The sequence below is a fragment of the Myripristis murdjan genome, chromosome 24, assembly GCF_902150065.1.
Source record: "Myripristis murdjan chromosome 24, fMyrMur1.1, whole genome shotgun sequence".
Classification (NCBI taxonomy): Eukaryota; Metazoa; Chordata; class Actinopteri; order Holocentriformes; family Holocentridae; genus Myripristis; species Myripristis murdjan.
In genome coordinates, this window is record NC_044003.1 from 10,617,304 (window position 1) to 10,630,940 (window position 13,637).

General features: G+C 43.9%; 1 protein-coding gene across 2 annotated transcripts in view; it reads right to left on the bottom strand.

Moving 5' to 3' along the window:
• The window catches only part of LOC115355927 (beta/gamma crystallin domain-containing protein 1-like), a 31,829-nt gene extending 19,503 nt beyond the window's left edge, over positions 1-12,326 (bottom strand). The window contains exons 1-7 of one of the 2 annotated variants that reach the window (XM_030046854.1): positions 11,915-12,326; positions 8,267-9,636; positions 4,182-7,719; positions 3,212-3,394; positions 2,126-2,164; positions 1,048-1,166; positions 546-702 (exon numbers count right to left, since the gene is read on the bottom strand). In XM_030046854.1, coding sequence (XP_029902714.1) covers positions 546-702; positions 1,048-1,166; positions 2,126-2,164; positions 3,212-3,394; positions 4,182-7,719; positions 8,267-9,636; positions 11,915-11,917 — 5,409 coding nt within the window. In that variant the 5' untranslated portion in view covers positions 11,918-12,326. Of the gene's footprint in view, positions 1-545; positions 703-1,047; positions 1,167-2,125; positions 2,165-3,211; positions 3,395-4,181; positions 7,720-8,266; positions 9,637-9,937; positions 10,032-11,914 lie in introns of those variants that run through there. The other variant, XM_030046853.1, reaches the window with a different exon arrangement.
• Positions 12,327-13,637: the final 1,311 nt, after the last annotated feature.

A 13,637-nucleotide genomic window follows, 5' to 3' on the forward strand; every position in this document is an offset into this window, starting at 1 on the left:
AAATGCTTCCGAGACACCCTGGAATTGCAGTTACTCCTGGGAGAGACCACCATCAATGTCCTGCGGCCTGCATATATGAGCATACATGATCTAGTGTATTGCATGAAGTAATGTCGTGATATGGCATAAGTGTCTTAAGTGTTTTAAAAACTGCATTACAGTGAACTTGATCATCATATACACATAGGTTGTGATTATTTATCCTAATTCTCTTATGTGTAAATATCTTTTGAAAGCACCAGCAAACGTCACTAATAAAACTATGTGCTTCCCTACTCTTATCTTCTGTGTGGATGAGGTATTGTGTATATCGTGTCGATGTCTTTTGCTTTTTGTCCATGGTGGCGAGCAAGTTTCCCCTGTGTGGATTAGTAAAGTTCATCCTATCCCTTGCTATCCTATCCCTATAATATTACCACAACATCAATATGAGGGTAGATTATCAAAGACCTTGTGATATTTAATTTTGTCCACATTGCCCTGCCCTAGTGATAACAAAATACTGAGGGCCATGTGAGGTGTGATTGTCTAACCAGGACACTAACCCAGACAGCAAGTCGAATAGATCCAATCGACATCGGTGAGCCGTTGTGTGGCTGCGTCTCCGGCCCCGGCTCTGCCCACACGTTTGTCAGTTCAATACACCCCTCCTCCAGGGCGATGGAGCGGCCCTGGAAGCCAGGCCTCTCATAAAGCACCCAGCTGCAAAAACAAAATGGCAATCATTTGGATGTTTCTGAGAAAATAATATCTGTCAAAGGGCGAGGATAAATGCATGCTGTACACAAACTGCGATGGGCTTATCAAATATCAGCCGAGTGGCATTTTAAGACAATGACTTCAAATGAAAATGGGTGTCCCTGGAAATGTGCAGCTCCCACTGAATTAAGCTCATGGCACCTCCAGACGACTGTGCACACAGCTCTGTCATCTCCAGACCACTTGACACTTGCCAGACCTGCATTCATCTGCACTGCCACGTAAAATTCACTGCATACAATTATTTTCCTTTCATTATCAAGTGCCGATCGAGTGCTTGCCACTTACCATCCTCTGACAACCTTCACAGATATGAGAGGAGAGAGCTGGAGAGCGGTAGCATCTGCCACATCCCTGTAGATCTCATATGCTTGGCCACTGAACTGAGCATTCTCAAACAGCACCATCTGTATGGACACGTGGGACAATGTCAGCTCGAGACGCAAACCAGAGGAAATAATCACCAGCAAACAGCTTTAGAGCCTTACTCCAAATGAATCACTGAGTGCTGTGACACTCTCTAAGAACCCGACGGCATGATAGTTTACTTCTCCTCTTATTTGCATGACAGTAAAAGCATGTTAGCCTTCATCTATAAATACAACATATAAGCACAGGGTGAGTGGAACCACAAGAAAACTAAAATTACACTGAAAAAAAAAAATCTCATCATAAAAACTAAATTTGTCTCATATTCAGCATTTAAATCTTGTTTTTCTTCAAACAAATCTCCCATGTGTTTCCAAAGCTTATCAACACAATTTTCTTGAATCAAGCATCATTTTCTTGACACTAGCGGGCTGATCTGTCTTATTCTGCCTTGTTTCAGCATATTCATAGTAATTCCCAGAGATTAGTGAAACAGCATTGGAAACAAGATGGATTATCTCATCCCAGGAGCAGTTTTTTCCCCACTGTATTAAGCTGAAGAAAACGTAAACACTAAAAATGAGACTAAATGACTTGTTAAGATGGATATTCTTTGCAGTGTATACAGAAGTGTGTATCTGTGTGTTTGTGTTTTGTGTTGTTAGGGCCCCCTGAATTGAAATGGATGCATGCAGGCTAGAGAGTTACAGTGTTGAGCACAACAGAGAGACTGAGAAGTCTCCTCTGAGAAACAATAATGCAGCGCTCTCCCACAAGTTGTGCATTGGGCTGGCAGCGCTGCATGTTGTGGCTATAATCACATCCAGATGAGCATTTGAACTGCTCCTTTTTTTTTCGATAGTCAGTTTACCCCCAAGAAGAAAACACTAAAGCAGATGTTTGCAGAACAGTCAGTTTTCTGTGCAGATGCCTCCCTCATTGTTTCCCCCCCACCACCCGAGTCTCTTCTATGTGGGCTGGGCTGTGCCTGCTGTACCTTTCCAGGGCGCCTGTGAAATCCTTTGGTTGCTCTTATCTGCAATGCAACAAAAACAGAGAAAGTTATCACAGAACTGAAGATTGCTGAGCATGGCAAACACCCATGAAATGCTGGATAAAGCTAATTGGGATCTGTTTGTTAAGCCATTGTACAATTGTTGGTTCTCCTGACCTTTTGGTTTACGTACTAATTTATTTTCTTATCTCCCGAGGACCATGCAGAGTGTGATGGTTTTATGCAATCAGTATGCTAATGAACCTATCTACAGTCAGTGGCCACTTTATTAGGTCCACCTGCACAATCTAATGCAGTTCAGTTCAACAGCTCTGCCATAAATTCTACATTTTAAGAAAGTTTATAATGTTCAGTTTTTGTTGACATTGTGGAGAATGTGTAAATTTCATTCTATGTTTATTATTGAGGTTGTCGTTTGCAGAGGTCTTGTACTGGACTACATTATATTGAGAGGTGTTTCTAATTTTTTGTTCTCCCTATTTCTATAAATGGCGGGGGACAGAATAGTAGAAACACCTCTCAATAAAATGCAGTCCAGCACAACAGCACCACTAACTATGAGCTCAATGCCAAACATAGAATTGAATGATCACCTCTATTACTGTGACAAAAAGAAAACCAGAGCATTATAGGCAGCAGAAAGGGAAACATGGTATTGGATTGTATTATATTGTGCAGGTGCACTTAATAAAGTGGCCACTGGGTCTATTTTACACATATATAAATACACTCAGTATACACATACATACGCATATCTTTTGGTATACACAAAAGATACCAAATACCACGTGAGCCCAGAATTCAATGCAGGCAAATAGGTACAAGGTCTAAGTCATAAAGGGTGGGATGCTCTTTTCTACTGCAGCCAGTTTAGTGCATATCTTTTCATTAAAAATCTTGCCGGGAGGCTGCTTTGATAATACACTAATTGCTTCCATCATTCTGCTCACCTGCCACTGTGCTTAAGCATCACATGTGCTAAAGGCTCTACACATGTACACACACGTGCTGGTTGAACTCGACAACAAGCTATCATGTGGTTTTACAGTATGTGTGTGGCAAACTTACACTGTTACTATACAACCCCTGTGGGCGAGCCAGAGGCTGGTGGAGCTCTGTGTGTGCGGGGTGTGTGTTTGGAGGAACCCCAGCAGGAAAACGTGGAGATGCGCCATCAGGAAGCAGGAGACCTGGCTTCACATCCAGGTCCGCTCCGCCTTCAGGCACTGGTTTTGTCATCCTTCCAACAACCTGATGAATAAAGAGAAATTAGGAAAAAACAGGCAGTGGTGCCAAGAGTAAACAATTGTCCAACTCAAGTATATGTACTGTTACTTTGCTGGTACTTTAAATAGAAGTAAAAGTAGCAGTGTAAAAAATCGAGTTTAGTGGCATATTTAGAATGTATTCTGAGTAAAAACTGTTCAGCAGTTGATTATTAGAAACAAAAAAAGAGCAATGTTGCATTTAAAAATTTCCAAATAGTTCTAAAAGGTCAAGATGAAACATTTTAACCAGATCATTTTTAATGAAAATATGAAAAAAATACAAAATAAAGTGCACAAAGTGAAGCCAGATTAGTCTTCTTTGCTCATTGGCTGTTCACCGTGAAATGCACAACTAGGCAATTTATTATAATCCAGTTTCCAATGCTTATATAGCATCTACAAACCTTTACTCTCAAACCAATTAGATTTTAAATGTATAACAACAGTGCTGGCCATTTTACAGTCAATTATAGTGACGTGAGTTGGTTAAATTACCCAGTTCCACAGTGAGATGTGCCTGTGCTTCTCTACTCAAAATATAGTGAATAAGCATTTGAAGTCAAGGTAAAGTTCACTAATTTCTGCCTGAATTTTCATGCATATGAGTAGTTAGACATGGTGGCTTTAGTTCAGTTGATTTTACACTACTTATTTGCTCTTCTGTGAAGTATTTTAGCATGTTGTGAATGCATGGACGTCTCTTGAGTGTTATACAGATAACTTGATCAACAGATTACACTTATTTGGTGATAATACATGATAAAACTAACCTCTGTGTGGAGTTGCTCGCGTCCCTCTGTGCTCTGCTCTGGTTTTCCTGCTTCCCGGGGGAGGTACTTCTCTAAATAGTCAGGCAGCTTGATGTCGTTAAAGGAGGGAAGTGGAGGGCCTGAGTCACTGACCACAGCCTCCACAGCCTGGGCTCCAGCTCTGTCGCTCAGGACAGGACTCTGCTTGGCCAGTGTATCGCTGAGTGGAGCTGTGAGAGTGGGGCTTGGCAGAGGGGGTTGGGATCCTGGTGGAGGGCTAGGCTGGGGGCCTTCGCTAGATGACACATCCCCAGAGTTGGTGCTCTCTGCCTGGGCCTGAACTCCATTCCTCTTTGCCTTGAAGCTGGAGTTGCTGAGGCTGCTGAGGACACAGCTCCCCTCCAAACGAGACTTCACCCTGATCTGGTCGTCTTTTTTCTCCTCTGCCTCCTCCTTCTCCTCATCCTTGTCTGTGTTTTTTTCTCTGAACCGAGAGCGAGTATCGAGGCTGTTGAGTAGCATGCTCCTGTCGGCCAAACTGGCCCTGGCAGGCTTCATGCCGGCTTTAGTCTCTGTGCTTTGGAGCTTGGCTAACAGGGCGGGCCCTGTGTCTAAGGTGAACTGAGTCTTCTTCCTCAAGCCAAACTGGAACTCATCAGGGTCAAAAGTCTTCTCAAAGCGGTCTTCCCTGATAGCAGGCATGGCAAATGGGGGCTGGGGTGGCCGAAGGTGGTTGTGTTTACGAGGAGGGAGGGAGAAGGGAACGCAAAGGTTCTTGATTCTCTCAATGAAATCATCATCATCCAGGTCAGCAGACGTGTCCAGAAGGTTGCTCTCACTTCCAGAATAGCTTAGTTTGGGCTCTGAGACTTTGAGCTTCTGTTTGGGAAAGTCCACATCCAGCCAACTGGAGGGGGAATCGCCTCCACTTAGTCCCTGCGGCAAAGGAAACTTATTCAGGGATGAACGCTGGAGAGAGTCTGAGCTCAGTTTAGTGATCACCTTTGAAGTGGTTGCTTTTGTAGCTTGAGCTGAACACCCTGGTTTATTATTGACTGCACTGGGTTGTGGCGTTGAGTAGATATCACCATTGACAACGGGTGAAGGTTCTTTCACCGGCAAACGTAGTGTTTTATCAGCTGTCCTTTCTTCCACGTTTACTGTGGTGGGAGAGGCAGAATCAGCCGATGAGTCTTTTATTGTCTGTGTCATTTTTGACTCTTCACACTGAGGTTGGCTCGGGGTTAGTGCCATTAAGCTTTTAACCTCTGAGCTTGAGGATTTGACAGTTGAATTTTTATTCGCAGCATCTCGGCCTGCTCCCTCACCGTTCGCAGATTTAAGGACAGAAGTAGGAGTGGGCTGCTTAACAGATGTTTGTTTTTCATCTGTTTTGTCAGTATGTGCGGGACCTACATTTATCAGTGCAGGAGTCTCTTTCACCGCATTAACGCTCATATCCTCAGCTACTGTCGCTGCTATAGTGGCAGGTTTTGAATTGGAGAACTCTTGTGCAACAACATTAGCTCCATGTGTGTGTGAGTCATCAGCAGACCTCTCTGTTTTTTCCACAGATACAGAAATAGTCTGTGGCTGTGCTGTAGTTACCGTGGCCCGTGTTTCTATTCCAGCAGGGCTTTCCATAGATTTTGTTTGCAACACAGGCACATGTGTCGATGTCTCACCCTTGGGTGGCTTGACAAGCCCTTTATCACTGTTGGTCTCACTTACAGCTTTATTAGCCTGTGTGTCTAAACAAACAGCAGCTTTATCTGGATGTGTGGTGACTGTCTGACTTACAGGCTGTGTCTGAGCAGGGACGTCTAAAGATCCATCAGTCTTTCCTGAGGGCTGACTGACTGGTTCTGGTTGTTTGGACTCTGACTTTACTATGTCTTTAACAGGCTTTTTTTCCTCTTTTTTCTCAGCCTTTGCCTCGCTTCCCTTTGTCTCTGGGATGTCCTGTCTACTCTCTGATGCCGTTAACTTTGTGGTATTTTTATCCAAGGGCTTGCCTTGTGGTGCTTTTTCTTTGTCTTTGTTTTCCACTGTTGGAGTTTTTTCAGCGTCTCTCTTTTCTGATTGCACTGGCCTGTCTAGATCTTTATTCTCAGTTTGATGTGCTGCTTCAGCGTCTTTGTTTATTGGTTGTGCTGCCCGTCCATGATCTTGTTTGTTAAGCTGTTTTGCCTTTTCTTTAGTTTTTGTTTCAGGCTGCTTTTGCTCTTGCTGTTTATCCAAATTGGGATATGCAACAGGTGCCTGTTGCTCCACAGGAAGCGTCTTCTCAATAAGAGGCTGTTCTGAAAGAGGTAAGGGGGAGGAGGCTGATGGTTTGCTGCTGTCTTTGGAGGCATTTTCCTTCTTTTCGGCAAATGAGAAGCTGTCCCCCCCAGCTCTCTCCTCCTTTTGGGGTAAAACAACAGGATCCTTGTCAACAGGCTTCTTTGTCCCACTGCTGCAAACAGCAGTATCAGGTTCATCACATTTGCTGACAGATGGTTTAGACAATCTACCCTTTTCCTTGACCGGCTTCTCAGTGCTGTCTTTTTTACATGAAGACTCTAACTGTTTGCCCTGTTTTTCTGATACCTCTAAATCCTTTCTAAGTGCTTTTTGCCTGGTATCACTGAGTAACTGTTTTTCTGACATACTTCCTTGAGGTTTATCAGATTGTAATTTAACCGTCTCAATGAGCTGTTTGGAGGGAGATGCTGACTCCTCAGTGCCAACTACCTTTTCCTGTTTGTTGGCAGTGACCTCCTGCTTACTTCCAGGCAGGCCTGGTTTATTTTCACTATTTGGGCTGATGGGACTGGTTGGGTCTTTACTTTTCCTTCTCTTAGATCTGGAGCCTGTCCTGCCAGGACCTTTGGCCTGTGTACTAATATCATTGTTAAGTTTGTCTGAGTCACCAGGCACTTCAGCTGGAACATCTGATTCAACATTGTTAGATTTCATGGGTAGATCCGCTGTTTTCAAGACCTCTTTGTCTCTTGTTTTGGAGTCTGTGTGCTGTTTAGGAGCAGAAACATTCACCCCGACCGCGGTGGTATCTTGGCCATCTGTTTTCGATTTTATCTCAGATAGTACTGTGTTCTGCGTCTTCTCTTTAGTATCCAGTTTACCCTGAATGTCCAGTTCTGGTGACTTTGAGACAGGTGCCGTTGTAGCATGAGAAGGTTTCTGGGACATTCCTGTCATGGCAGACTGTTGAGGCATTGCTCTTTTGTCCTCTGTTTTACATTCCTCTGCAAAGTTCCTGGCTCGCTCCTTGACCGTCTTCAGTTTCTCCCTGACAGGTGATGCAGAGCTAGACCTGGCAGTGCCGTAACGATCCGCTGATTTTGACCTTTGATCTGAAAACCCGCAGTCTCTGCTGATGTCCGCTTTCAGCCTGTCAGTGATTTTTCTGACTGGGGAGGCATCTGCACTCCTTGGGATCTGGAAAGTCCTCTTGCTCGGCCCCCCTGCTTGACTCTCGAAGAGGTTGATTTTATCCGCAATCCGGCCAACGACTGGCTTAGACTCGTCATCCACTTTCTTCAGGTCCTGCAGTCTGTGTATGAAGAGGTAAAACGCTTTAATTGAAAAACGTATTTTATACATCTCATAAACCGTGAAAAGTAAATTTTTATCTGTATATTTACACTTTATTATGCTTGCAGAGCTTATCAGCCACAGACAAAAGCTGTCCCTTCACTTTTACTATTTGTCTAAACTTTGGGAATAAGTGATTTATAGCATCTTATCTGAGCTTCACTCAACAGTGCTAATCTTAATGCCTAAAGGGCTGTACTTTGTATTATGAGTCATATTTTTTTCCTTAGTGAATACAGTTGATGCAAATTCCTTGTTTTGACAATGTTCTTATCTTTGATATCAGCTTAATGGGCAAGTGACAGTGTAAGTTAATGTTAGAGGTAGTTGTAAGCCAATATTACACCTTAATTCTTTATAAATACTACCTTATTTCCATGTATAATTGGAGGTCTTTGCAATACACAGAGTAGCTGATGGAAATTTAACTCATAGTTTCATTCATTCACAAAACACAGGCAACTCTCTTTATGAACCCAACCAACCACCTTCAGGTAAAAACTTACCTTGCATTCATTTCTGGTTTGGGCTTATCCTTGGCTTCATCTGTGGCATTCTTTAATCTTGACTCAAGATCCTGGTTGTCTCCCTCTGTGCTCGGCTCAGCGTTCACCAGCACTTTCTTTGGAAAAATCTTCACCTCGCTGCGAGACACTTTCATACTCCTTCGTTTGGACTCAGGAGTCTCTGTTTTCCTCACCACCTTGTAGAGGCTGTCATCATCATCCATGTCTGCGTTCCCATCGGCCACACATGGAGAAGTGTTAACCTGTGAATTGTCTGGCAGCTTTCCAGTAGCGGGGGAGGCCAACTTGCTCTGCCCTCCTTCAGGTAAGGCCTCAGAGGCGGGATTGTGTTTGGAGGAGGAGTTTACGGATGCTTCTCTTAGGTTAGTTGCTGCACTTTTGGCCTGATGACCTGGGAGTGGGTTATCCGATGTAGGAGAGCCCTCAGGGAGTGGTTGGGCTTGGGAGGGCATGTTCTCCTGGGAGCTTGTCCCTCCCTCTCCTGGAGGGTTCTTTCTGAATTTCCGCCTGGGTGTGTTCTTACGCCCCATGCTGTCTGTTCCCTCTGTTACAGGCTCAGGCTCTGACAGTATATCTTTGCGTGATTTTAGTGACACTCCCACCAGGGCACTGTAATGACTATGTGCCTCAACAGTGGGTTTCAATACTGTCCTTTTATTCTCTGGTCCTGCTGAACCGGAGCTCTTTGCTGAATCAACACCCTTTGATAACTCTGCCTTGGAAATGAGCTGGAGGCTTTTCTTTATCCTGACCACTTCCTGTTGAGCGCAGGTGTCGCGCCCCCTTTGAGTCACGCTGGTCTCCTCCAGGTACACTTGGAGTTTCCTGCCTGTCTGGGCCTGAGCTGGTTTCTTATCCTGGGGCTGGGTGTGAGCCTGGTCAGAGTCCCATGCCACTCCTTGGCCAGAAGAGGAAGAAAGATGTGTCAGATGACTGGCATTCTTTTCTGAGGCTGGATTCCCGCTTGCTGAAGTACCGTTGCTGCTCTCCTCCCTCTCCCTGCCCTGCCCTGCTGTCTTCTTTCCACACCCCGCAAACTCCTCCTCTGTTGGACCTCCTTCTCCTGGCTCACTGCTGGCTGCAAGGGGGCCGCCTCTGTGGGCAGACTGCGTGGCGTCCGCCTCTTCACAGAAGAAATTGTCCCCGGATAGACTCAGCTGATTGGTGCTGGAGCTCTGGCCCTGCTCCACCTCCCGCTGTTGTTCCTTTGCCTGAGGGCTCACAGGCTGGTCACTATCCAGGAAGGCATTTTCGGTAGGGCTCCTAGGATTCTTTCCCCGCCATGGAGACAACCAGCTCCCGATTCGGCCCAAGACCCCAGTGCTTGGCTGCTCCTCTGGGCTCTGGGACTGAAGACAAGCAGAGAAATTACTCAATAAAAAAAAGGTTGCACATACATGTTGCCAGCGGCAGTTAATAATCATGCTTAATTATGTTTAAGCTGAACATAGGCACACTTCAACTGAACTGAAGCTTATCAGTTACACAATGTGCGATAAATACTGAAAATAGAGGGAACAATAGAAGGGAGTGCAGGTTTAGGATCCAAGATAAATATAAGTACTGTTTATCCATATGCTCTTTTAGTAGGGCCATGCATGTCTCAGCAATGCAATGGCATGCAGGAAGGCTTATAACCTGTAAGCTTACCGTAGAAAATACCATATCATTCAGACTCTTTATGTAGGTTGTGAACATGTTTTTGGTTTATAGCAAAAACCTACAGATCATAGAACAAAGACAAAATCATTCCTCCGGAATAAAAAAAAAAAAAAAAAAAAAGCAATATGAAAAAGAAGCAATTCCTTGGAGAAAAAAGTTCTGGTGCCTTAGCAGAGTGACACATCCAAAATATCTGTAAATACAAGAACAACTCACCCCTCAGCTAGACTATAGAAGAAAAGTTTTCACCCTCATCCGACATATAACGGGTGACAGTTTGTACTGAGATGCATGTCTGCCTGATGGACCTCAGTAATGCTGTCTCCAGTCCTGCTGGCATCCCACAAAGCATCCGCAACAGCACGAGTGTGGCAGACTGTGGAATCGGCGCTATGCCTTTCTGCCCAAGTTCTGCGCAACCTGTGGTAACATGCTGCCTTCAAGTGCTCCTCGGAAATTCTCCTCCCAAGTTTTGATTTTATAACACTTGGTGCATTCGAGTGTTCTTGATTGGGAAGGGGATTTCAGCGGGACCAGCGGCAGATAAAGTCCCATCGGTGCGAGAAGGGTTAAATTCTCTTTGGTGGTTGCGGATTTATTTTTTAATAACTCCGGCAGCTGTTTTGAACACAGAATAACATTCAATGACATGTAACAATAACAATAATGTTAAAGAAAAAAAAAAAAAAACTTTAAGAAGAAGAAGAATTTATTTATATAGCAGCTCTAATAAAAGGGGTGTAGCTCAAAGTGCTTAACATTAAGGTGAAAAAACAAGAGTTTCAAGGGGCAATTAAAAACGAGTGTAAATACGGCAGGATAAAACCAAGCAAACAAATGAAAAACAAAGAATACGGGCAGTAACCATGACCTGTTGACATGACAACAGAGTTTGGCACATTTCCCACTTGGTCACATTTGTGTCATTTAGGAGTTTCTCATCAGATCAATGCCTTATGACAATCAGTTCCATTTTGTAATTCTTATTCTTACAACGAGGAGAAGCGAGCATTCAAAAATAACCAGAAATATATTTGGAAGTCATATACAAGATAAGAGTTTCCTCTAATGCAGCTAGTGGTTTGGAGATCAGCTACATCTAACAATTTATCACACCGGCCAGATTTTGTCCCCATGTTAGTCAGTGTAAACCACAAAGTTTTGCAGTTTTAATCACACCTTTAGTTAAGTGACGCCTTTACTTTCCCTGCCGCTTCAGTTTGCCGGGTCACTGATACGCGCTCGCTTGTAATTCCGACATTTGCGTCGGCACCTGAATGCAGCAAGAGGCCGGGCCCCAACAAAAGTTTTCCAGAGGAAATGACGCGCTGGCTGTGTGGGTTTCAGCGCCTGTTGAAGTCTGTCCTCTGGTTACCAAGTCCGCTGTTTGTCCTTATTTCATTTGGCGGGCAGCTCAAGCCAGTCTTTCCATGCTGCGTCTAGGAACTCGTTAACCCTTTCATGACATGTCAGCGGATAAATGCTTGATTTCTGGTCAAATAAAAGAGTTAATTTTAATGTGGCACTCAAATAATTAGTTGGCCAAAACGGTCAGGTGCCTCAGTGTAATGCTTTGGGCCTTAATATTCATAAACATAATATGCTGTTGTTGGGTTATAATTGAGGTGATGTGCATTTATCTGGTGTATTGAGTGCAACCTATAAACTAGGCTATAATAGGGTGTTGATGGTCCAAGTTTAATTGTAGGCAGTGGATAAAAAAAAAAAAAAAAAAAAAAAAAAAAAAACATGCATCACAATCTGATCTAATCTAATCTGAAAGCTTGTTTTGTTTATGATAGGTCTTATGGACTTCTGTATAAACTGTAATGCCATAAAAGCAACACTGTTGACCTGAGACAGTGCAACCCGCAAACCACCGACCGCAGCTCCCCTGTAGCCTAACAAGTCTCAGCCCCTGCTCTACACACAAACATCAGCAGAGACACAGAGGGAAGATCTTACCATGATAACAGTGTTATCCTGCCTCTCCACTTGTCCTGGGAATAATTGGTAATAATAAAAAAAAAAACACCGGTAGCGCAAGCCCCGACGAGAGTGGAGTCTGTGTCGGTGCCGCCGCCTCTCCGAGGTAACCCGCTCCTCATCAGACAGGGCAGCCTGAACGCTCTAATGAATATTTAGTGCAGACTTAGGCGGATAAATATCTCAACCAAAGCTGCGGCAACATCTAAAGTAAGCCAGTTAGATTGCATTATCACTGTTTCTGGACAAGTATGTTTTTTTTTTCCTCCTGTTGCTAATGAAGTCTCAGGTAGGCTGCAGGGAGGAATCTGCCCGGGCCAGGTAACACACCCACAGGCTTTGAGAGCGGTGACACAGCAGGTATGTCGGTTTATTATGCAACGCTCAGACCCACAAAAAAAGAGAGTCAGAGGCAGGCACAGACGGTGGCTTTGGCAAAGGCTCCACAAATTTTTAGGACACCCAATAAGCCACTTTGGCCCAGGGAAGAGTGTTGTCATTGATGTAGAAATGGGTTGTATAAACCCTCAGCATGTGGGTTAAATGAGGAGAAGGTAAGGGTAAAGTCAAAACAAAGACCAGCAGTATCAGTAGAGTGAGAGCTATTGTACAATGCAGTCAGATGGGTTAAGTATAGCCAGTTAAATTAATTATTTCCTCATTTTGATGTGGACCTTGTGGATGTGCCCTAAAAGATCTCTTGTGGGTCCCCGCACCCAGCTTTGAGAACCATCGGTTTAAGCTCCCCTCACCCCACCTCACCTAAACACACACTCACACACATACCACCTGCATTGTGCACACTAATCACACAGCTGACATACATCATATTCGGTCTGACACATACAGACCTGTTTCTCTCTCTCTCTCTCTCTCTCTCTCTCTCTCTCTCTCTCTCTCTCTCTCTCTCTCTCTCATGATTTATTCATATGTTACAGAAGCTGGAACCTGTTTCTGTCCACCCCATGAAATTTTTATAAGCAGCCTTATGCGTTTACTTTGACTCACAGCAAAACAAAAGGGGAACAAAACAGTTCGCCCAGAGGAGGAAGAGGAAGAAGAGGCAATTCCTCAAGTAAAAACAAAAACAAAAACAAAAACAAAAAAAAAACAAACACTGAGTTGCTTTTAGTGCGAGTATGCTGAGTACAAACCAACAAATAAACAACGTCGGTGTCTGCTCTTAACTTATCAGTCCAAGGTTTGAATGATGTATCACCAGCAGGCAATCACATGCTCTACAGGTCATCATATAGTCACACGCAACACCAAATACTGTACATATGCTGAATTCTTGATATCAGATTTGTGATTCTGAATAGCGATATGTGATAACAGTTCCAGCTGCTTGTTTTCATTTTTGTGACATCAACAAGCCTAAGCATGGAGCAGAGCATAGAGAGAGGGGGCTGGAGTGTGAGAGAGGGTGAAATAAAAGCTAAATAAAAATAAACAGAATAAAAGCAAATAGCTGAATGTTGAATTTTTTTTTTTTTTTTTTTTTTTACATGTAGTAAAGTGACATTTCTCCACAGTTTCAAATGTAAGAGCTGTTTGCACAAGGTGTCTATGTCTGCCAGCCTTCTGGTACGCTGGTTTCAATTACACTGTGACATGTAGGTGATACCCAGGTATTCAGAAAAACAGTCGTACCCGGTTTATTTCCATCTCTGCCGGCTTTGCTGAGGGATCTGAATGGTCC